The 26,523-nt window shown below is 30.1% G+C and overlaps 1 protein-coding gene across 3 annotated transcripts; it reads left to right on the top strand.

The window, feature by feature from the left end:
- The first annotated feature begins 282 nt into the window (after positions 1 to 282).
- On the top strand, positions 283 to 25,778 carry LOC123302641 (nuclear factor interleukin-3-regulated protein). Of its 3 annotated transcripts, none has more exons than XM_044885676.1 (2): positions 283 to 864; positions 24,226 to 25,778. In XM_044885676.1, exons 1-2 carry the CDS (start codon positions 795 to 797, stop codon positions 25,539 to 25,541), a joined length of 1,386 nt encoding a protein of 461 aa, XP_044741611.1. In that variant the 5' UTR covers positions 283 to 794; the 3' UTR covers positions 25,542 to 25,778. The 3 variants fall into 3 exon arrangements, with proteins under 3 accessions (XP_044741611.1, XP_044741612.1, XP_044741613.1); XM_044885677.1 differs by lacking the exon at positions 283 to 864 and adding an exon at positions 10,159 to 10,569; XM_044885678.1 differs by lacking the exon at positions 283 to 864 and adding an exon at positions 22,552 to 22,571.
- Positions 25,779 to 26,523: the final 745 nt, after the last annotated feature.

The following is a 26,523-nucleotide window of genomic DNA, read 5'->3' as shown; positions in this document are numbered from 1 at the left end:
CACCGCAAAAAGAATAGTTTGAAATTATTTAAAAAAGAAAAAAAGAATCAGACGTGGATTCCCATTTTCTCTTAGCATAATATTATTATATAGATATATCGCGCGCGCCAAGGTTGGACAACAAAATACACATAACATACAACATATACAACATATACAACATACAACATATCGTATACAAACAACAAAGACAGACTAAAGCCATGTGACTGAACAGAAATACAAACAAATGTGTACCAGCATGGCATCACAATAATACTTCATTCTGTTGAAAACATTCAATCTAGTAACAACTAAAAACAACTATTACATATAGTGCTCACTGCTCCGCAACAAATATATCTACATCTAGTGTAGAACTTGCATTACTTAGACATTCACGTCTGAATCTGAATCGGACTCAAAGTTAAACACAACACACAGTTATTACAATTACAGTTTACACAGTGTTGTGATCAACTTTACTACAACACACAGTACAAAAGTGGCCTATTTTAACAAACAGTTAACACACTTTTTAAATACGTGCAAATATAAATGTGCTACGTGCATTGTTGACAATAAACAGTCGAGTGACAGTTCACCCTCAAAATGTGTTCGAAATTCTTATAAAACTTAAAAAGTGAACCTTTTTTTTTTTGATAAGTGAAGTGTTGTAAAAGAATTTTTTTTCGAAGGCGAAAGTGAACAATTTATCCAAAATTGATTCAACAAAGACATCAACTCCTTCGCCACCACCGCAAAACGGTGCTGATTGGTTTAAAATCGTGCATTACATTATCGAAAATAAAAAAATGGATACACAACAATCAAATCAACAGACAGTGTTTGCACCATTTAATTCGCAAACATCGACACATCAAGGTAAAATTTTTTTGTTCGTAGTTCATAGAGAATCGTTGAAAATTTATTCAGATATTATTTTTGATGGGCCTGAATAAATTTTTCGCAAATTATAAAGTATTGAAGGCCGTTTAATATCATGTATGTTATTGTTTGAAAAGTCACGTGTATTCAATTTTAATTCTAATTTTCTTATTATGAAAAACATGTGCTTTGAAAACACACGTTAGCTTTTATCACTCAATTTTTCACCTATATAAGGCCTGTTCACACTATTACAATTATCAATTTTTATAATGGTTATTTCACACTGATTATTGACATTGCATATATAACTAAAATTAATTTTTTTTTTTTACGTCTTACGTCATTTCAGTGACTGACTCATTTCAAGTGTCAATAAACCTTTAAAATTTATTTACATACTTTGTTTCAAAATTTATTTATTACTTTTTTTTTATCATTTTCCAAATTCAAAATTTCGTAAAAAGATTAATTTCAAAATATGTAATGATGTAAAAATTTTGAATAATTCGCTCTAAGAAATTCACGCAAAAAAAAATGGTTTTCTTGACTCAAGAAAATTAAAAGTGAAATGAAAAACTACTTTTCTTACGCCAAATTTCTTCTCGCCATCCAAGAATTTTTTTTAACTTCTGATTTCAAGAAAAAATAATCTTGGTTCAAGCAAGTTTTTTGAAACAGTTAAAAAAATGCGAAATTTGAAATATTTCATTGTTACCGCCTTTTTTTACATGTAATTTCAAATTGATCGATTCAATCTGAGAATTTATAACAATGCACAAACAATTTTCAGAATGAATCATTCAATTTAAAAATTTTTTTCCACCATACTTGAAATATTAGGATAAAAATAGTTTCAATGAAATGACGTTACGTTTTAAATTTGATTCAACGCAAAAAAAAAGTCGCCTATATAGTGAATCGTGATGTAATGAGTTTTCCACTGCATTTTAGATGCAACGCCGCGCCATTTAGTGGCCTAAATTTGAACTATGCAATACATTGCTTGTAAGAGCCATCTTACTTGATTGCAAATAAATATCATAAATGCATTGTGCATCGATGCAAACGACTGCACCGATTTTTCTAGATCAGTGGGAAAAGACGATTTGTGTAGTATTTTCATGGTTTTGGAAAAAAAAACACGATAAAATCTGAGTCATGACAGAATTCGATATTAAATTTATTTGATTTCACATGAATTGAAAAATTCAATTTTACAATTTTCAAAATATATTCGACGAAAGAAAATTTCTTTTACTATCCATATTTAGAACCAGAATTTATTTCGTAAAATAACTCCTAGTAACATTCTAATTATCCTTAACATGAATAGGGTAAATCTCAACTCAGGAAAGGGGAGTTGGGATTGGGTGGGAATAGCTTGTTTTGCCGCTTTTTTCTCAGCGTCAATAGATTTTGTATTCTGTGTAGCAGACATTAAAATGTTGCTTCCAAAATATATTTATTAGAAAATACACCCACAAAAGTAATGAAATGTTACGCCAATGTATGCAGTCACATGTTAATTAAAAATTTGTTGAATTTTTAATTAAAAATACTAAGTCTCACGTTATATAAGTATAAATATACGCTTTATTATATATTTTTGACTAAATTTAATATTGAAAATTTTTCATCAAATTTCGATTATACAGAGTGTTTCAAAATTCACGATAACCTTCAATTCGTTGAGTCAAAAATGGGTTGAAAAGTTTTTTCTCAAAATCGTTTTTCTCAATTTTGAGATTTTCTCGATAAATATTAGTTAAAATCAAATTTTTGTTAGGAGTAAAGTTGTGGAAAATTAATTTTACTACAATTTATTACCTTACCAATTTTTCTCTCATTTTAATATTTTCAGAAAAATTTACGTTCTAAAATATCAAATTTATCGATTTGTATTTGAACGTAAATATCTCTATCGATTTAAAACTTGAAGAAAAAATTCAAATTTGATACAAAAATTTTAATTTTTCTAATATTCGAGAAATGGCGTATCGAATCAAAAATTGTCTAAGGACTTTTCAACTTATTTTCGCTTGACAAATTAAATTCTTCAGAGATTCATCGTGATAAATAAAACACCGTGTATATGATAATAGGCTCGTAAATATATTATAATATCTGAAATGGAATTTTTATAATAATACAATAATATAAATGAAATTATTTTTAAAAATTCATATTAAAAGTGACCCATTTTTACTGAAAACATATTTTATATTTTTAAAAATTTTTATTTATGCAAGGTCACTTTGATAACACAATTTTTTTTTTTATATTTATAATATGAGTTGGATTCAAAAAAAACTCGATATTTTATTTGATATTAAAAAGGAATTCAATTGTTTTTTTTTTTTCTAACACTGTCCAACCCCCCCCCCATCTCCTTATTAACGTAAATTTACTAATTTTAATATGTCTTGAGCTTTCGAATTTAAAAGCTTCCCTTAATTTATCTTTCATATTTATTCAGTGTTGTTGCATAGCTTTAAAATTCATTTTCCTCAAAGAAGTTTTTCGATCAAAATTCGCGGATTTGAGATGGAGCACTAGCTTAAAAATATATATATATATAAATTCTCGTTTCCATGTGGAAATCATATTTATTTTAAATCCATTTTTGAGTCACGTGACTTTAAAAAGAATTAATTTCTTGTAATCATTGGGTTTCATAACACGATTTCAATCGCTCTCCTACGCTTTTTTTCTATCAAACAAAGAAGAAAATTTAAGTAATAAATAAAGTTGGGTTTCTCTCTCTATTTCAAAATATTAGGAAGCTTTCTCTCTCTCACAGTTGCAACAACAGTTCATCGATTTGAGGGACTTTTTTTGAATTTTCATATCAAACAAAAACTTTAATTAAGGTGATTCGAACATTTTTAATTTCTATTTATAGAAATTCAACCTTTCTCTGTTGGAAAAACTATACACAAAGGTAGGAGATAAGAAAATTATTGTTTAAAATTTCCATTGAAAAAAAAAACAACTTTTTAATTACAATGAATAAAATATAATTGGTAGAGGCGTAGCGAGCTAAACTCACGTCCGGGGTACAATCCCTTTTTAGCGCCTCTCTACCATTCGAAAGCCTTACAATATTATTTGTAAAATATACTCGCAAATCATAAACAGAAGCTGCTCGTGGGATGATGCACCCCTTTGTTTTTCCTCGATACGCCACTGATTGAATGGTTGGGTGGAAAAATTAACTATGAAAATTTACTCTATAATTATTTAATTGACAATGAAAATTTGATTTTCTCTGTATTCGCTTGCATCGCACATGTTTACTTGAATGTGTTTGTGTTAATAAGTTGGCTTCATAGTTAACGATATTGTGCAATTTTGTTTACGTATTTTTCGATTCAACATTAAACATCTATTACGATTTGAAATTTGTCCTTTTGTAACGATAAACACAAAAACAATGTTCTTATGACGTAATTTTATATTTAAAATAATTTTTCCTCTTATTTTGGTGTTGACAATTTTCATTTATTACGCGTTTCTTTAAACATCAAATGTTTTTTTTTTCTAATTTTTCTTCTGGAAGTTTTCGAAATTCAAAAAATTTAAATAAAAAAATACTTTATTGTACTTAAAAGTAGAATCTATGAGTCACTCAAACCCGACTATTTGTAAAAGCTTGAGGTGCTTAATATCATAAATGAATCGGAACGCCTCATCTACTCCACATGCCTAATTACTTTTCGATTCATTCTTGATAGTAAGCGCCTAAAGCTTTTACAAATAGTCGAGTATGAGTGATTCATAGATAAAACTTTTTTTCTACTTTTTAGTACAATAAAAGCTGGTCCCTTAAAAAGGTATTTTTTAATAGACTTTTTAATTTAAGACTAAAAAAAAATGTATATATATTAAATATAGTGGAAGCGATGGGAAAATCACGACTCTACAACCGTACCATGAATTGTCATTCAAACTAAATGTACATGCCGAATTTCAGCTCAATTGGAAACCGGGAAGTGGATCAAATTTGACTTGCAAATAATTAAAAGTGATTCTTAGGGTTCCGGTTCATTATAACCGAATCGTCGTTATAAAAGCTTTTTGATTGTAAATTAAACAATAAGATGATTAATAATAAATATAAAGCTACGTTTCTCTATCTCTTTACTCCCCCACCCTCCTCGCGTCTACTCATTCAGTGTCAATACTATTAAGTATATCATCATTTAATAATAAAAATAATAAATTAAGAATGTTTATTATGAAATAAGTAAATAATTTATAAATAAATAAATATAATTTGTTAATGTAAAGGTTAGTTTCTGTGTTGTCTTTTTTTAAATAATAATTAAAATACACACACATACACACATACACACTCATATAGTTATAGTCAAGTCAAGCCAGGGCCCAGGGATTTAACCTTAACTTGATTTAATCTTGTTGTGTAATTCCGTCAAGGCAAGTGGCTATAACACTAACATACACATACACCACCATACCATGTGTATATGTTACCGGTAATCTGTATAATTAACTACCTGAATTACTAAAGCGTTCAGGTAAAACGCACCGGAAAAAATTATCTCAGACAAACGATAAAAACACTTTCTTTTGTCCTATTTCATACCCTGCATATATGAAATAGATCAAAGTATACTAAGTTTAGTTCCAAGTTTGTAACGCTTAGAAATATTGATGCTACAAACAAAATTTTGGAATATAAAATCACTTAATCACCAAAAGCGAAAAGATATATCAATCTGAAATTCTTATAGCGTGGCAAGGACGTAAAAAGTGAGATTGAATTTAAAAATGAGCAGCATTGGTTAATTAAATCTCGGACTCATCACAGAATAAAAGCTTAAATGTTTAAAAATAAACAACTTTTGTTTGAATTTTTCGTTAACAGCACTATTAATCCGTGAGGATGCAAGTTAGGTTAGAACATTATATGCATACTACATCGTATGGGAATATCATTTATGTGTGTATGACTGAATAATCGTGTTATATGTACGTGACTGTCTATCTAAGAGTGACTATCTTTTTTTATTTACATTAAACGAAAGCGTAATCAAAACTGTCTATACATAGTATTTCAACAATTAACTCAATCAATTGTTTTACTTGTTATAGATAATTTTGTTCTTTTTTTTGCTACACATTAGAAAATATAATGAAAGCTTATTAATTTTTTTTGCAAACAAAATCTTTTTCATGTCTTAAGTATGAACACAGTTAAATTTGACAGATTTGTACCCAGTTGTTTACACTGAACTGGCAGTTAATGTCATAGAATATTATACATAGAGGACGCCATGGCCCAAAATTTGCGATATGATGAATGAAAGAGAAGACTGCCAGTTATTTCCTATGTGTCCTTGTCTAATCTATATTGTTTACATTACACAAAATCTCTATGCATCATATGATTATGACATATGACTATGACAAGCACACATAGGAACTAACTGACAGTCTTCTCTCTCATTTATTATATCGCATCCTCTTACAGGCTAGCATATCCCTCGTATAATATTCTATGCGTAATGCCTATATGACATCACATCAGGACTCGCAAGGTATACTAAGTTTAGTCCCAAGTTTGTAACGCTTAAAAATATTGATGCCACGCACAAAATTTTGCTATAGGTGTTCATAGAATCACCTAATTAGTCCTTTTCCGGTTGTCCGTCCGTCCGCCCGTTCGTCCGTCCGTCTGTGGACACGATAACTCAAAAACGAAAAAAGATATCGAGCTGAAATTTTTACAACGTACTCAGGGCGTAAAAAGTGAGGTCAAGTTCGTAAATGAGCATCATAGGTCAATTGGGTCTTGGGTCCGTAGGATCCATCTTGTAAACCGTTAGAGGTAGAACAAAAGTTTAAATGTTAAAAATGTCCCTTATCAAAAAATAAACAACTTTTGCTTGAAACATTTTTTCGTAAACATCACTGTTTAACCGTGAGGGCGCCGGAAATTTTATAGTATGTACCATACTTGAATATCAGTTATGCATGTGTCACATGTTTGTATGTGTTATGTGATAAAGAAATCAACACTGCCTATGCATGGTATTTCAACAATTAACTCAGTCAATTGTTTATTTTCACTTGTTTTATAAAATTTTAGAATAAATTTTTCACTATCGAAAGTACCCTATTGTCGCATTTTTTGTTGTTGAATGTATTTGAACGGTAACATAGATAAGAATGTTATAGAGTATAGCGCACCGGACGGACAGGACATACAATTATTACAAGTTAATAATATATAATAATATCTATAATAATAATAGTAATAAAGATTGCATTGCCATATGAATATACTTACAGAAGGTAAGGTCACTTTTATGTATAAGACCTTTACAAATATATCTACACTGGTAGGTAGGTAAGTGTAGTTGTAATAAGTGTAATAATGTACACTAAGTTAACATTTACATTACATTACATTACACTGTGTTTGTTTATTTATAAGGTTATGAGACTGATATTGTAACTATTAACTAATACCAAGTCAATTCATTACATTTTATTTTACTTCCTATCTAAATCTAATTCTATCCGTTCGTCCGATTACTGATTACCATTCATTATTTAATCATATAGTACGGTAGCTGACCGTCAAAATTATCTTGTCTTGATGTTAAGGAGATATGCCCGGATTGAATAATACTAGGGATTTTAATAAAACTTTATAAATACATTTTTTGATTAACAAAGTTTACAAAAATCACAAAAAATTCTTAGGTCATCGAGCTTTTTTTATTATTTAATCGTTCAAAGTTGGCTGAAAAAATGATGAATCATATAGGTTATCCTTTTCAATTGGATATTTCTATATCAAACAATCTAGAGAGTGTGATAAAAAAACTATCTAAAACACTTAGACAATCTTGTAGTTTATAAAAATTACCATAAAAATATAAGGTTGTCGATGATATCAAAACAAAAGTTTAATTTAATTATGAGTTCATCGAAAATCCATCATTTTGAGACGACTAAAGTTAGTTTATTAATGATTGAAGAGTGATATCTATATTATCAAATTTATAAGCACCACTTGCACACAATATATTATATATTTTTGTAGTTGTGTGGTATTGTAAAGCTAAAAAAAATCACATTATTTGAGTACAAATGTATTTGGTTTATATGTATGTACCGTGTAATGAACCAAAACTTTTTTACAATACTGTTGGTTTACAATTACCTTAAAAAGTGCAATAAGACGGTTTTCACGGTCAGCTCTCGTACTAATACTTCATACTGCTTGCTTAATGACACTGACACTGTCACTGTCAACTTGTTTCTACTTTATATTACTTTCTATTTAATAAATCAAACAAATTTTAACAATTCATATTATTATATCATTTTTTTTTTGGGTTGGTCCCTTATTTCAATTTTGTAGAGCAATGCAATCACCTTCAAGAATTAATATGTAATCACTTGGTTATTATATAAAAAATCGATGAGGAAGTCAACACCAAAATCAGTTAATTTCTTATCGATTTTTTTATTTAGAGTTGCATTTAAAGATATAATCGCTAACTACTTCAAATGAGTTTTTTCAAAAGTTTGGTTTTTGAAAGAATTTTGTTATCACGTGAGGTTTTTTGGAAAATTTGGAAATTAAAAATAAGAAAACTTCAAAGAAATACATTAATTGAAAAAAAAGTAAAATTTTAAGCCTCAAACTTGCTTGAGATATGCCACTTTTGACGATGAATATCTTTTTAACACCCCGTATCTATGAGAAATATATATAAAGGTATATTAATTTTGTAACTCTTAGAAATATTGATGATACGTACAAAATTTGGTAATGTAATTACGCTTGTCTGTCCGTCTGTCTGTCAACAAGATAAACGAAAAGAGATGTCAAGCGTGTTCAGGGCTTAAAAAGTAAAGTTGAGTTTGTAAAAGAGCAACATAAGTTAGTTGGATCTTAGGTCCGTAGGATCAGTCTAGTAAACCGTTAGAGATAGAACAAAAATTTAAATGTAAAAATTGTTCCTTATAAAAAAAGAAACAATATTTTTTCGTAAACATCACTGTTTATCCGTGAGGGCGTAAATTAGAGCAAAACTTTGATGTCCATTTTCATCAAAACTATAAAAGACACAAAGATGAAAATTTTTATGCTTCAATTAGTTCGCCCTATGAAAATTTTTTGAAAAAAACGGGAAATGTAAAGAAAAAATCATGTAAGAAAAAGAAATCAATTTTAAAATTTGATTTCTAAGATGATGTCTTCTAAGAAAAGCTCTAATATTCATGTCATAATACTTGAAAAAGAAAAATTGGCTAAGAAACACAATTAAACAATCAACAAAAATGTCCACCTCCCACATATTTATAGAATTTTCCAAAAAAGAAAAAGAAAAAAAAAACATTTTCTTTGAAGCAATTTTCAGAAACACATGTTATATATTTTATTTTATTAAAAAATCCACGTGACTTGAGCAATGAAAAATTTTGTTGTTATTGAAAAATTAGCGTGCCATTGTACTGTATGGTATAACTGATATCAAATACCCTTGAAAATAAAATACAACCTGATTTCGCAAAAAACAAAAAGAGAAAGAATTTTTGACTAAATTTAAAATTAGAAAATCTATGTACATAAAAGACACTAAAAATAACATTTTTAATAGGGTATTATTAATTTGAAAAAAGTTAAAATTTATGTAAAAATATACTTAAATATTCTGATTTCGAGTCGTAAAAGCACATTTTCTTTTAAAATATTAAAATTACAAATCGTAATTTTTAAACTGTATATCACGAGACCTAAAACGCGGGTAAGCCATGCTGTGATGTCATATCGGTATGAGTCATAGACCATCAGTTAGTTCAATGTAGACAGCTGGGTATAATATATACATAGATAATAAGTATTTATATTTATTATAATCAGATGTCTATGAATATATCTGTCAAACTTATTTGTGTTATTTCGTATAGTGATACAAACATTACGTCATCAAATTGGATGCCCACGTTTTTGACAGTTTAAAAAAGGTTTAAAATTTAAGTTTTTGACAAGAAAGTTTGTGTATTTTTCCGAAATAAATTTTTGGTGGATTTTTATTAGCAAAATCAACATTTTGAAGTATTTTTTCAAAAATAGTGGAATATCCTATTGTTGCAATTGTTGCGAACAGAACAATGTTTATTTATTTCATACACACATAGTTACGGTTATAGTCGAGCATGTCCGATATGACACGATTCAATAATGCAACACAAATAGTTTGTGTGTTCAAGAGAAAGATATTATTCATGAAAAAATTTTCGTAGTGTTCACTTTGGAAAACGTGAGCGGTGCTCGTGGTAGGGGTAACATTGTGTACTTGTCGTTTGTACGTGGTGGGGGCTTTTTTTTTTAATGTTGACATTGAGTGTTGAACATGAACACTAACAGGGCCATAGTCATACAAATACTTACAAATTACAATAATATAATCGCGACCACGATTTTTCAATGTTAGTATATTTTATTTTGTCCAACTCCAATGTTAACGGCCAGCGCCAAAGTTGATTATTATTAAAAAAAAACAATTATTTTTTTATATTTCAATGTGATTTCAGTGAATTAATTTATTAACTCAAGTTTAATTCAGTGTTATTTTTAATTTATTTTTGTGTGAAGTTTTTTTAATTAAAAAAATTACCAACGAATCTGGTTTTAATCTGTTCCTTTAAAATTAGGTAAGATGTTCCGACTAAATTCACTTATTTTTTTGGGTTTTTTTGACAACAATTAACCGGTATTTTTTCATTGTTTGAAACTAACATAGAGCCATCTTTTGGTAAATTCATGAATTAAAATTTCATAATAAAAAATTACTTATGCGCAATATTTCTAAGAAAAAAAAATAAAACCCAATTGAGGATTTTTCATGAGCAATAAGTTTTGATCACGTGAAATTTTTTTTGTTAAGAAAAACTTGTGTATGTCGATTTTTTTGTTCTTTTTGTTGATGTGGTGTATTTTCATACAACTTTCTTTTTATAAATTTAGAAAGTTGTTATACTTTCGAAGCATTAACCTGGTCTCAATAAGTAATTGTAATTTTTTCTGGATTGAATATTAAGGCATTTTTTAAACTTTTAAGGATTACAAGGTACTTAAAGTAATTAACACTGACTCATCACAGTAACCTCAATCATCGCGTAATTTCGTTTCATACATTTTAAAATAAATATATTTTTTTTTCTTATCTGAGTTCTCGTCTTGACCCAAATTTTTTGACATACTTTTTTTTCATAATCTCATTTTTTTTTTCAAAATAGATTACTTTCATCTTGAATGTGATCGGGTACTTTTTCCATTTGGGGAGCGTTCACATTATGATTTTTGCAGTTATTGCAAAAATTTTCGCATATGTGAATATCCGGTACTCACATACAGAGATTTGCTGAATACGTGTTATTTTTTTTGCACGTGATATATGAAATTTGATAACTTTCAATTATATTGAGGCTATTTGGAGAAAGTCGTAAATATTTAGAATCGTGTCATTCAAATCCTACTTTCGAACAAGAAATTACAATAATTTTACGTTGTTTAATGTATATGTCACCGTAAAATTGCAAATTTGACTTTGGGACAAAAATTACCTCAACCCGTGCTAAATCAACCCAGACCAACTATACATAGTTGATTTTTGTTGAGTTAGCGCTAGTTGAAGTGATTTTTTAGGAACCAGTTTCGGCGAAAATTATAATATTACGGTGACATATACAATCCATGGACTTTATTCCCAGAATTTTAAACATTTACAGTTTTTTGGGAACAGGACAGCTTCTTTCGCCCTGGACCTGGATTTAAAATTAATATAGTACACGTTTATTCAAAAAAAACGACCCCAACCCCCGGGCAAGGTATAACCTGGGTACACTCATGTATTCCAGCATAGCTTTTATAGCTGACTAAGCTGTATAAGCTTTTGTAGCTGACAAGGTTTGAAAATAGGACAATAAATTTTCCTGGTTCTTTGAATATTATACTGGGGAAAATGACAAGAAATCTTTTATTGTGAATCGAGACTTATTCACTAAGGCTTAATTTTCTCGAAAAGCCAAGGAAAATCTACATTTCTTTGACGTTAGATTTGAGCCATCAAAGTTCTAGGTCAAAATTAGATGATCGTCTTTAAAAAATTTGCTTAAAATATAAAAAAGGGCAAATCTGTCCCAAACTTGTCCTGAAAAGTCTATTTTGGTAATGATGAATTGAATAACCTCTTTGTAAAAGATTTCCTTCAAGGTGTCGTAATATGCAAGGGTAACAAAATGTTATATAACAGACAAGCGAGGTTAATTTTAGAAACAAATAAAGAAAAAAACCTTAAAAGTACGTTTTTGTGTTTTTAAATAAATTAATTGCCAAAAAATCAAAAGAGATAAATGACTTGAAAAAATTCCGTATGAACTGTTAACCTTTCATCAATAGAAAAAAAAAAATTGTATATGAATACCAAAGAACGTGTGCCATTACGAGTGTGAGTGCGAAAGAGCGATATTAAATAATAACTAGTGAAGTAGTGACTAGTCATTGACTGGTGGATGGTGAACTGAGGCTGACTAGGATAAAAATATACAATTAACTAAACAAAACAAAGCGTATGACGCAACAATATTTGATTATGCCCTCGTTTAGGTGATTGTACTTGTAGCTATAATTGTATCCATAGCCGTCCACATACGGGGGGACAAATCGGGGGCATTGTTCTTTCTTCGGATTTTCCATTCGCCGTGGGCTATAAAAAATACTAACTAACAAGTGAAAACAAACAATTGACTGAGTTAATTGTTGAAATACCATGCAGTCAGTATTGATTTCTTTATCACATTACACATACATACATGTGACACATACATAACTGATAATCAAGTATAGTACATATTATAAAATTTCCGCCTAATTGGCGCCCTCACGGGTAAACAGTGATGTTTACGAAAAAATGTTTCAAACAAAAGTTTAATTTTTTATAAGGAACATTTTTTACATTTAAACTTTTGTTCTATCTCTAACGGTTTACAAGATGGGTCCTACGGACCCAAGACCCAATTGACCTATGATGCTCATTTACGAACTTGACCTCACTTTTTACGTCCTGAGTACGCTGTAAAAATTTCAGCTCGATATCTTTTTTCGTTTTTGAGTTATCGTGTCCACAGACGGACGGATAACCGGAAATGTACTAATTAGGTGATTTTATGAACACCTATGACAAAATTTTTTTCTTAGCATCATTATTTTTAAGCGTTACAAACTTGGGACTAAACTCAATATACTATGTATATTTCATATATACATGGTATAACAAGAGTACTAATTCTCCAAACAGATCAGATGGCCAGAACATTAAAAATCATCCATTAAAGCGCGATCGTCAAAAAATGGGTTGAATCACTGTAAAACTGGGTTGATTCCCGAACTATTAAACGAAAAAATTACACAGAATTACCGTGACTCAACCCAGATCGGAAATCTGGTCGAATAAGCAAATATGTAACACATAATTGAACCACTCCCATGCAACAGAAGTGGCGAAGTTTGGCTATGTCCTGGGTCGGATATCTAAAGGACCTGGATTCGATTTCATTTGTTTAAAACGAAAATACGTAATGTGCGTTAATCAATTGATGTGTACAGTCTCTTTCGCATATTTTATGTGGTAAAATGTGTTAATATGACAAAAGCTTTTAAAAATATCAAGTATGAGCAACTTAAACTTATATAAATTGGCTTGAACTCTATATCATTCTTTTTTTCGTCTAAACACCATCTTGTGATCATCATGAGACATTATTCATTCCCCCTCATTGGAAAACTGACTGACGACGTTCATGATTGTATAGCTTGTAATGTTTAGGTCTTGTAAAAATTTTTAAAACACGATCGGTACCTAAACTGAACATTTATAATAATAAATATAAATACTAATATCTAAATAGTAAGTTGAATGTACTAGTTTTTGAGTTAATGACATTCAAGGCCGGTTCGTTAACATTTCAATTAATACTTGAATCTGAATATCATTATTAATTATTCTGTTCTGTTCAAAATTCAAACCTCAAATTTAGCTAAGCAGAACAGTAAAAATTTTGTGAATGTGATTCGCTAACTGCTCAAATTACTCAAAAAGTCTTGAATCATACTTGGAACTTTAAAAGGTCGAGTTGAGGTCGTTACTGTTTCATGAACTTTCAATTCAAGTTATTTATTACATCATCGCTTTATTTCCAAGTTCGTTTACCCTATAATATAATTATTGTAAAATAAATAATACGTAAAAATTATAATTTTTAGTTATGTGACGAACTTGGTGTTATCGGTTTTTTTTCTCAGATAGCCAAGCCGCTCTTTGGGCCCTTGAAGCGTCAAGATTTCAATCAAGGGTAGTCTATGAATGCTTCGAGAACCTGAATCACCTGGCACTGAACAACACAGTCAGGCTGATTTGGGTTCCGGGTCACTCTGGCGTTAAAGAGAATGAAGTAGCAGACTCGTTGGCACGAGAAGGGTTCGTCTGAAACGCCCCCTTGCACCTGAACCTTTCATTTTTATAGCAAGATGCTCTGTAATTTACTGAAGCAAATAATGGCAACGATAATCCCATCTTGATTACTCGGATTTTGCGCAGGGCATGTGTCAGGCCAAACTGTGTATAACCACAACATTCGACTTTACTGTCGATGTCCGCTGATCGGAAGTTCTGTTCCCTTTTTCGTTTGAAATAAAATTTCAATAATTTTTAAGTAGATTTTTTTTTAAATATTTTCTTAGAAATATAATTTTCCATTAAACGATAATCGATAAAAAGGTCATTTATTATTTAATTGGGTAAACATGTAACATGTACCACGTGCAAAGTCGGCCTATTCAATTTATAAATGTGACTAACTGTCATTGAAATCGTTTGTGTATATTATAAATTAAACCAGTGATACCCAAAATTTATAACTTTTCATCATAATACAAAAATTTCTTTAAATTAAAAAAAAACTTTAACTAGACGAAATTGTTGACAGAGCTCAGTATTTTTTAGTTAAAAGAGACACAAATTTTATCACACATATATCAATTTGAATGTCCCGCTAATGTACTTTATTTCGTCGCCAATAGATGTCAGGAAAAGTCATATTTTGCAGTCAATGTTTCAGTTATTCCTGAAAACCCGGATAAAACGACAATGTCTAAAAATAAAACTTATCTAGAACGAATTTTCGTTTCAAAAACGCCCTGAAAATCGTTGGAGCCGTTTCCGAGATTAATCTACAGATTTCTGTAGAGGCTAGGCTCTGCGTAGAAGGTCAGATCTGATCAGGCTGTGGTTGTCCACACCATGCTCCGGAGAAATTACGGAGCAACTGCTTCTCGGAATGACACGTTCAGGAGACAGGAGTGTTTAAGACAACCCTCTCTTGTGTTAACGAGCCCGGCAGTCTGCCCTATTTTATTCATCGAACTGTTGAATCTTTTGATTTAAATGAGAACTGTTTTAAAATCACTGCTTCTATTTATTATTCATTTAATATAAAATTATATAATATTATAAAACAACACACACACACATGTGTATGTGTGTTTCTCGCGCGCCACTTGTACCAAGTGACTACCGACCGACAGATGGACAGACTAACAGACAAATAGACTAAATGAGACAGACGGACCAATGATTAAATACATGCAATACATATTGGAGTTGGATATACATAACATAATAGTTTTATACATATGACGAAATCTAAAAACTGAGCAATTAGATTGGAGAGGAGACTTTCACGTGTATTTGCTTCATGGAAACACGTTTTTAAATTTTATACATGTGAGATATATGTTTTATTTAAATAATTATATATATATTTATAATTTTTTTTTTTTTACAATTTTATGCGAATCCTAATATTATTAATTAGGATTCAGTAACATTATATCACAAATTTATTTCAATAGAGGGAATAATTATGATTTTTTATGGTAAAATCTTATGGTTTATCGTCATCAACATGCTAAGAATATAGAGCTACATATATAACATCGTAACCTAAGAAAATTAAACTTTTTTCAATCGAAAAAACGACACCTATGTAATAATAATTGAAGTTGTACAATAAACTCTTAAATAAGAGATTCTGATCTTTGATAACTTGTAATTACTGTTCATAAATGACGGGTTTTTTTTTTTTATATTACTAGTTTTTTATGAAAGTATAATAAGATATTCCACTATTTTTGAAAAAATACTTCAAAATGTTGATTTTGCTAATAAAAAGCCACCAAAAATTTATTTAGGAAAAATACACAAACTTTCTTACCAAAAACTTAAATTTTAAACCATTTTTAAACTGTCAAAAACGTGGGCATCCAATTTGATGACGTAATATTTGTATCATTATACGAAATAACACAAATAAGTTTGACAGATATATTCATAGACATCTGATTATAATAAATATCAATATTTTACATTTAAAGTAAAGTTTGTTTATCGGTTAGAGTGTGGTATCGAACCCCATACTTTGTTGTACATGATATTAAATATTATTGTGTTTTTAAATTTAAATTTTTTGTTATGTCATTCAATTCAAAGTTGAGCACATTTTTTCATTTATAAAACGTGACTGGATTTTTCTGATTATATAAGAATTTTTAATTATTTTCAAATAATTTACATTTTTCCTTTAAGGTATTTTTTTAAGTTATTTTTCATTCAGTTGAATTAAAAAAAAAAAAAAAACACAATTATTACTACATAACTTATTTATTTTTATCATTAATTACATCATTTCCGCCCCGCTACTGCCCTTGCACGTCAAATAACATTTACGGATAAATTAAAATTATTTATTAATTATAAATTGTATCATAATCGTTTTTTTTATTAATTTTAGAAATTTTTATCAGATTATTTTGAGGGTTAAATTTTTAAGAGATTAGTCATACGAGAAAGGAGCAAAATGGGATAGTTGCTCGCGAAGTAGCACGTTTAAGTATCTGTCCCTATACCATACCAGCATTGTAATAAATGCCATGCATTTCTTATCGTGTGGGAGGGATAATTATGGTGTCTCGCGTGTCCTCATCTCGCTTTGTCACTGCGATGTTCTTGTAAAGCATGACGAGCGTGGTAGTGATTGCACTTCGGCAAATTTTGACGAGTCTTCTTGGAGACGATAGTCCACGAAAGTTTGCATGACGGGTAAAAGTGTTTTTGACATGAAACTTTCCTTAATCAGTATGATAATTTAAGCGTAACAAATTTGACCTCTTAAAATGACCATCAATCTAAGGTCTAAGGTTAACCTTCTCAAAAAAAGTTCTTCGCACCTGAATGATTCACCAAATCAAGTAATTATTTAAGTGGAAGGAATTATAAATAAATTTGGATTAAACTAAGTCGTAATTGTCACATAAGTAAAGTACGTACTTAACGGAAATTCTTACAACATACTTTTTTTTATTTATATCACCAGGAAGTCATAAGTCGTGTTTACTGTTTACAAAAACAGATCAAAATAGCATCATCGTCTTATTTCATTTTATCGTTTAAAAAAATTTATCTTATTTTTAAAATGATCTAATTTTTTAACATTTACTCGCATCTTAAAAATGAACAGGTAATAAGATATTAGTTTTTTTAATTTACGTGAATTTTATTTCGTACACTGTAAAAAAAAAATTACTAAATGTATAAGACAATATGAAGACACTAAAATCAATAGTAATCCATATGTTTCTGGTTCAAGACCCAATTGACCTATGATGCTCATTTACGAACTTGACCTCACTTTTTACGTCCTGAGTACGCTGTAAAAATTTCAGCTCGATATCTTTTTTCGTTTTTGAGTTATCGTGTCCACAGACGGACGGACAACCGGAAATGGACTAATTAGGTATTTTATTTTATTTAAGCGTTACAAACTTGGGACTAAACTTAATATACTATGTATATTTCATATATACTATGTTAAATTTTTTAGACAGTATATTACTTTAATACAAACAAATCATGCGTTTGTGTCCACTTCACTACTCAACCCCGTGCGGTAGTTTTATCACATTCGTGGCCCCTTTCACCATATTTGTACTCGCAATCATGTTGAGACAACCTCATATCGGTTGGTAAGAATTTTTTTTCAGTTTAGTTCGAAATACTTAGAATACAATACAAAGAAATCGAAAAAAAAGTGAGTTTGATGATCTGATTTTTCGATGAGACACTTAAACAATAAACAATAGACATATGTACATTCACCCGATATAAATGACTCATTTTGAGACATATCATGTCACTGAAGATAACGTATCGACCGATGACCTTTCTAGAATTCTATAAAAATATGTCATAAACATTCGTCCTCGATTGTCATTTGTCTGACACGATAATACGGTTATGCATGTTTTATAAGAAAATTACGTCATACCTAAGACGTTTCAATAAATATTTGTCTGTGTCATAAACATAACCAATATTCATGCGAAAAATACGTCAGCTGAATTCATAGAAAATTAATTATTCATTTTGTTTACAAAAATTTTCCCCTAACAACGTCATTTGATAAATAATTATATAATGGATGATTGAACTAGATGAAATCTGTTGCAACAGGTATTTTCCCATAGTTTTTTTAATAAAAATATGTCTAAGTAAATTTTTTAACAGTCTTATACTTATTTCCTTGAATTGAAATCGTTAACTCGAGAAATATTTACTTGCCGAATTGAAAAACTGTTGATGCATTCTTCCAATGCTATAGTTTTAGGAGGGACACCCAATATTATGATTACGTGTGTATTTTGAAAAATTTTTTTAATTACAAACTTTTGTTATCATATTTATATCACAAACAAAACTTTTGTGGACGATTAAAAATAAATTTTCACTTTACAAAAACATGTGACAGAAATAAAAATTTAATAATATGATGTAACTTAACCAAATAGTGGAAAGTCTCTCATTACAATTGAGTATGCATCAAATCAATGAGCAATTATGGTTGAAATTATGGCTAGACCGGAAGGTGGCGTTCTTTGGTAGAATGCCCGAAAAGGTCGGTTTGAATTTTTAATATAATGCGTTAATATAGCAAAAGCTATTACAAATATCATATTGACTGTAAAACTTGTAAATCGACAGCGAAATTTTCTCCGCATGCTCAAGCTCGACAAGTGACTTTGAAATAAAATAAACTTAAGTACTGAATACTCACACGTTCTTTAAGTACACAAATGTTAAGTCACATATTGTGGGCGGTCCTTAGAAAAAAAGTAAATAAAATATTTTCCTTTGTTTTTAATTAATGAAATAAATGATTATTATGAAATATCAAAACATTTACTTTATTATTAATAATTTATTAATCAAATGATTCACTTAATTTTAAAAAAAAAATTTTTATATATAGATACAGGGCGGCACGCTTTTCCCCTCATTCGAGTACTTTTGATGCTACCAACAAAATTTTAGTATAAGTGTTTATAAAATCATCTAGTTAGCCTTTTTTCGGTTGTCTGTCCGTCTGTTTGTCAACACAATAACTCAAAAATGAAAAAAGATATCAAACTGAAATTTTTAGGCATAAAAAGTGAGGTTGGGTTGTGAGGCTGGTTTTAAAAACATTTTCCCGAAAAATAAGGATTTTAAAACTCGAAGATGTTTTCTATTTTTAAATTTAAAAGTCCTAGACATGCATAGTGTTTAGTTTTATTTTGTTTTTGGGAGTGCCACCTGTATTTTAATATATTATTCAGATTAGATAATAAATTTTTAAAAATAATTCTATGAAAATCGTTTAATTTGATAATATACAACATTTTTATATGTAATCAATGTGCTTGTTTGTAGACTCATTCCGTTGTAGAATTCCTTAATTATGAATGCTTTGTTTTAGAATCATATTTTTAAAAGTATGATTCCATAGACTGTGTAGTCTGACCGTGTGCCATCAATTCAACTTTCATAAATAGATTTTCATAGACGATCGAAGAGATGGAGCATTTGTCTTAGAGCTTTTTTGAGAGCTTGTGGTCACCATTGCTGCTGAAGTAATAACCCTCCGTCGAAAAACTATGAGTACTATGGATTACTTTGATGAGTTACTAATATATCATCAATCTCGGAAACGGTTCCAACGATTTTCATGAAAATTAGTATGCAGGGGGTTTTTGGGGCGAAAAATCGATCTAACTAGGTTTCATTTTTAGAAAATGTCGTTTTACCCGAGTTTTCAGGAAAAACTTAAACATTGATTGTAAAGTATGACACTTCCTGACATCTATTGGATAAATAAAGGACTAGAGCTTGCTGAAGCGAGTTTTTTTATAGTTTGGTAAATGTAAAATTTGCTAGAGAATTTTGATCAAGCGTCTGAACTAATTCAAAAAAAACATGACATAATAATTATTGTTTTAAATAAAAATATTTTTGTTTTATATATAAATATTTACATATTTTTTTATGCAAACAAACATGTGTCGCGCGCTGTTCCTTCTGCTTACTTTTGTCACGTCGTCAAAATGTGTTGACTGCAATAAATTATGTTTATAAGATATTATGTTTTCTGAAATGAAACAAATTTGCTGTTATTCTCCTGTTTCGGCTTTCTAATTCTTTCGCTAAAAATCATTCCAAAGAATCTGGATATAATGGTTTGTCGAGTTTTATCGATTAATTTTATTGGCATTGCTAAAATTTAATTAGAATTAAGAATTCAAATTAAATTTTTAATTAAACGCGTGGTATGGTGATCAGATCGTGGCCAGTACTCAACTTTGGTAGCCACAGTCAGCCATCAATTATTTTGATTAATCCAATCATAGTAAAAAAATTTATTATCAATAAGAAATTTTTATTTTTATTTATCAATTTTAAATTAAATGTTTTGTCAATATTATTTATTTACGACCACCGTACAAAACATAAACCTATTAAAAATTCTATAACAGGTACAACTTGACTATTTTTGTAACTTTCAACTATTTTTTGAAAGATAATCACTTTTTGAGAGGACAAGATCACTTTTTCAAATAAAGTTTTATGGTGAAGATTTTCATTTCCGCCATATTGTTTGAATAAATTACGTGTACTCATATTTCTAAATTTAAAACGTTTTTCGTGACCTTACAGGTTCCGATCAAATTTCTATAATAATAAAAATGGGGTTTAACCTCCGTTTCTCTGACATATTCACCTATAACAGACCCACATCATTATTTGTTAATCTTTATTTATTTAATTACAAACATATTTACAATTACAATTTTGATGTGGGTGGAGTCAGTTACTTCGATCTTATCCAAGCGACGACATTGTGATCAATTCTGCACTCCCATTAATTATAAATTGTTCACACTGTCGCTGCCTGGATTTGAACCCGCAACCTAAGTGTAAATGGACAAACAGTCGAAGACAAACGCCTTAGACCGCTCGGCCATTTAGGCTCTCAAATTTCTATAATAACGCTTATGAATTGAATTGACTTTTCCAAATGCGATCATGATCCAAAATTACTACTTTCAAAATATTACAGAATTGTCAAATTTGTACATTTTCGTAAAAGCGAAACCCTTTTCGCAGTAATGTAAAATTGTTAGTTTAAAAATAAAGAATAACGTGATCTTAATTATGTAATCAATGGAAAATGAGTAAGGTGTTGAAAATATGATTACATAAGATAAAAATAATAGGAAAGAACCTTTGGCCTCATTTTATTATTTCATAACAAAAGTTATGGAATCAACAAATGAAAAATAGAAAATAACATAATAGATGTAATACTAATTACTTATAGTAATAGTAATAACAGGATCGTATCATCTGAGAGAGTTATTTTTAGGAGTATGTTTTAGTAATATACCCAAGCTAAAAAAAAAATTCGATTCATGAATCGGAAATTTCCAATTCAATCAATCGGAATGAATAGGATTCCATTGTAAAAAAAGTTTCGATTTATTCCAATTCATTCCAATTGACTGAATCGGATTTAATTGATCCCAATTCATAAATGGGATCGAATTGGAAATTTCATATTGGATTCTATAGGATTGAATTAGAATTCAATCGAAATGAATTGGAAGTTTAAATCGGAATTCAATCGGACTTTTTTATCAGGGAACCGAGGTAGTTGTTGATAGAAATTTTTCTGCTGGCTTTCTTTTTATGTAGGTACTTGTTTCTCGACGTGTACAGAAGAGACCCAGGTTATTGGATAGACAGACTCAACCTTTAAGAAAGGTTTGGAGTCTCTTTACCTTCAATAAACCGGTGAAATTCGACTTTTCTGCCTTTGAAGTTAAGAGGAATTTTTTTCCGTCTGGTTTCTTGATATGTGCTTGTTCCTCGAAGTGTACAGAAAGAAACCCAGGTGATAAGTAGCCAACTTCACCACTTCTTTCGTTCTGAAGTTGTGCTCAAAGAAAAATACAAAAAAATCGAAAGTTAGTTGACGAAAAATTCTACCTTCTAATAAAAATAAAACTGCAGGCCACTGAAATAAAAGTGTGATAAATTATACTGAAAAATCAGTGTTTTGTTAGAGTTACGGCCCTGTATAAATGGCATGATTAAAGTTAGAGTATAATTTTAAAACGTGCTTATGACAACCACGAGTATTCAGTGTTCAGTGTTAGTGTAAAATGAAAATGTAAATACAAACGCCACGAGAGTTGAGTTATGTGTGTTAGTAATGAGTATGTATATGTATGTATTAATAATAGTGTGTTCTAAACACGTGAAACGGTCACGTTGCAACGACAAATCCGTTATTAAATGAAATACACAATAATATCACTATCACTCAGAATCATGTAATCTGCTTCTGTGCGCCGCGGCCAGCCATAAATATTGTACTACTGTACGACTTCTGATTACGGCTACCACTCTACCTGCTTTCATTTTGTTGCCAAAATAAGTACTTAATAGTCTAGGTGCCCGAGGAATTCCCATAGCTGAAGATTTTTTACGTCCTAAATCAGAATTTTCCGCGAACATAGAAATTTCCATCCAAGAAATTCTTATTTAGGAAACTTTTACAACTTCGTTCATTTATGCCCCAACAGATGGCATTCGTCGATATACTTGATTTCATACACAAACAAATGGCGTTAGTGCGTGAACCCCTGTTTACGAAATGATCCCTATTAAAAAACGAAAACATAGACGTATCTGTCAAAAACTAGAACCTAGAAGAATCAATATCGACTATGATCATGACTGTATCGCCATGTATCGGGGGGGGGGGGGGGAGGTGATTATTAAAGGGAGTAGTATTTTGGGGTACTTTCTATCTAAAAAAATTAATTATTCTCTGAGATAAATGTTACTAAGAGCTAATTTGATTATAAGAACACCTTCACCCAAAGAAAAATCGTCAAAAGACAAGCTGTGATACCAATAGAATTGGGTGACCCAACTCGACATTTTCATAGAATTTTAATGCTCTATTCTTCATTTTAGTTATTTTATGAAATTAGTTTAAAATTTTATTGATCAGATTGAAAGAAACACAGTTTAGCATGTTATTTACCGAGCACTCTGTAAAAAAAAACCATAAAATAATTTAAATAATAAAATGTAAATGTATGTGTTATTTATAGAATTCAATTTTAAAAAATTTATTGTTATTTTAAAAATAATTTTTAATTACAAAAATTTTTTGATAAAAATCATTTGAAAATTTTTGTTATTGATTAAAGATATCGTGTTACGTATAATCGATACATGCATACAATCATGTAGGCAGCAACGACACCCGCCACCTCTGATAGTGGTTTATTTTGGATCTTACTTTTCAATGCAAGGTTCAAACAAGTACACGCGTGGTTTTTCATGGAAATATCGTTTATTATCAAAATGATCAAAAAAATTGGAAATTTTATTTATCAATCAATGATCAATATTGAAAAATTCATATCGATTATGGTTTAGGAGAAATTAACTATCAAAGTCAGTTTTTTTTACCGAAAAAAGGGCACATTTCCCATAAACCGTACAGTTGATGATTTTAAAGTTTTTGTTGATGATTTTAAAGCTTAAAGCTTGAAGAATATTGATAAAATTATTACTCATTAATTGACACTTTCGCTTTGATATCAAAACGCCTTAGATTGACATGTGACATTACAAAGCTTTCTTACCTTCAACGCTTTGTCACACAATGTCACATCTCGAACGATAAAAATTAATAAAAAGACCCGATGACCTAGGAATTTTTTGTGATTTTTGTAAACTTTGTTATGAATCCGTAGCATTATTCAATCCTTGCATATCTCCTTAAATCAAATGAAAACAAACAATTGATTGAGTTAATTGTCAAAATATCCTGTTATTAATATATTTTTTTGAATTGTTACAGATGTTTTAAGACAACATATGATGGTAGCTGATCTGGTAGCACGCCAACAAAGCAACTCCCCGATAAATGGTGAGACTCCATCATTGAATTCAACAATGCCAAGAGATCATATGGAGCAACGTGATCGTGACCGAGAACGTGATCGAAGTTCGGATAGTATGTCAATGCATGGCCATCCCAACGGTGGTTTTTTAAATGGTCATGACATGGGACCAATGTCACCTTTATCACCAAACTCTGACAGCTATGAACTGAGCCAACATCTCAAGCGAAAAGAATTGTTTTCACAACGGAAACAACGTGAATTCATACCAGACAACAAGAAAGATGACAGTTATTGGGACCGACGTCGTCGGAATAACGAGGCAGCAAAACGATCACGAGAAAAGCGTCGTTTCAACGATATGATCTTAGAACAACGCGTTGTTGAATTGACTAAAGAAAATCATGTATTAAAAGCACAATTAGATGCAATCAAAGAGAAATTCGGTATTTGCGGCGATGCGATTATCAGTGTGGATCAAGTGATTGCAACATTACCGACCAACGAACAAGTTTTAAATATTACAAAACGACCAAAATTATCAAATGGTAACGGTCCACCAATGCTATTCTCACAAAATTCAAATCCATTACCACCGTCCGTTGTCCATCCAAACATGGTTGGACCATCGTTAAAATCACCGTCCCCACATCTAGTGTATCCATCAGCAGTCGCGGATCACATGAATGGATCATATCCGCAACACAACGATGACACATCTCCCCAACATTTTGCCGCGTACAGATTTCCATTATTACCTGCGCAATTTGATATGAATAGCAATAGTGCCTTAAATTTATCAAGAACACGATCTCGATCACGTTCTCGAAGTCGTGCTCAATCCCCTTACGAAATATCAAGTGGTTCTGGTGATGAATGTTCTGCCCCCGTGAACCAATTAGAACCCAACAATAGTTTACCATTAAAGTTACGACATAAATCACATCTAGGTGATAAAGATGCGGCTAACGCCTTACTTGCACTACAAAATATCAAACAAGAACCTAATTCACGAGCAAGTCCACCATGGGATGCTGAAGGTTCCAGTGATGAACGTGATTCTGGTATTTCATTAGGCGCTGAATGTATGCACCTACAAAAGAGACTTAATTCAGAAGACACCGACCCAGAAAATAAAGTGCATTTGGAATCCGAGTTAGCACGACTAGCATCCGAAGTAGCAACTTTAAAATCTTTACTCATACAAAATAAAACTCAAAAGGCAATAGGAGCAATTCTCAGTAGTAGCAATTCTACAAATGCTAACCAATAGGGAAAATTCTATTCAGAAAAGTATATTTTTGTATTTTTTTATACCAATTTTTCATGAAAATTCTATGTGTAGATTACATATATATATATATATATACCTATCGACTCTATTGTGTGTGATATTTGAAAAACAAAAAATTATGAAAAACTATATTATGAAAATTTATATTTTGTTATTCATCAGTTGGTAGCTCAGGCAGTCTGACTGCTACAGCTAAATAAAATACTATTTGCGCAACTGTTTTGTTTATTCTTTTTTGTTAAGTATGAAACGCTTTTATCAAACAGCAAATCAAACTCAAACGATTTTTCATTCTACCGCGAATTCCAATTTCAAAATTTTCACTTTAAAATTTTCAATATTTTTCAAAATTGGAAAAAAACCACTGTACAAAAAAAAAAGTGCAAGGAAAATATGTTCATAAGCAATTTTCTTGAAGTATTGAGATTCTTGATTCAAGACTTATTTACTTGTTACAAGAATATCAACAGCCAAATTTTTTGAAATTTGTAAGCAGTCAACTACTTATTTCCTTGAATTAAGTATTGAAATCGTTGAATGTTTAAGTATGTTTACTCCAATGCAGTAATTTTTATTTGTACAATGTATACGTCAAATAATTTTGATTCTGTTCACAAAAGTTGAGAATTTTCCACAGTGAAAATCTCATCGAAAACGGGATCAATCGAAATTTAGATCCACAAAGAAAAATCCTCGAAACTCATGCAATAAAAGATGAAAATTTTGATTGGCACGAAATAAAATAAATTCGTCAAAAATAAGAATGAAAAAATTACGTTTTGAGATCGTCCTCCACTGTTTTTATAAAAGCGTGGTATGTTTTGTTTTGTGAAGTTTTTTTTTTTATTAAATGAATGGTTGCCATTGTTGAGAAGATTATTTTTATTGTATATTATATTTAACGTTAACGTTTAACGTCTGTTACCTAAACATTTAATTTAGTTTAGATCAATCTTTAGAA

Source organism: Chrysoperla carnea, chromosome X (genome assembly GCF_905475395.1).
Source record: "Chrysoperla carnea chromosome X, inChrCarn1.1, whole genome shotgun sequence".
Classification (NCBI taxonomy): Eukaryota; Metazoa; Arthropoda; class Insecta; order Neuroptera; family Chrysopidae; genus Chrysoperla; species Chrysoperla carnea.
Note: the sequence above shows the minus strand (reverse complement) of the source record. Positions and strands in the feature narration are given on the sequence as shown.

Bases quoted from the DNA above. Each gene is read 5' to 3' on its own strand.
- LOC123302641 (XM_044885676.1), top strand. From the start codon at position 795: ATGGATACACAACAATCAAATCAACAGACAGTGTTTGCACCATTTAAT. The intron at 865-24,225 runs GTAAAATTTTTT...GAATTGTTACAG, and splicing joins GCAAACATCGACACATCAAG to ATGTTTTAAGACAACATATG.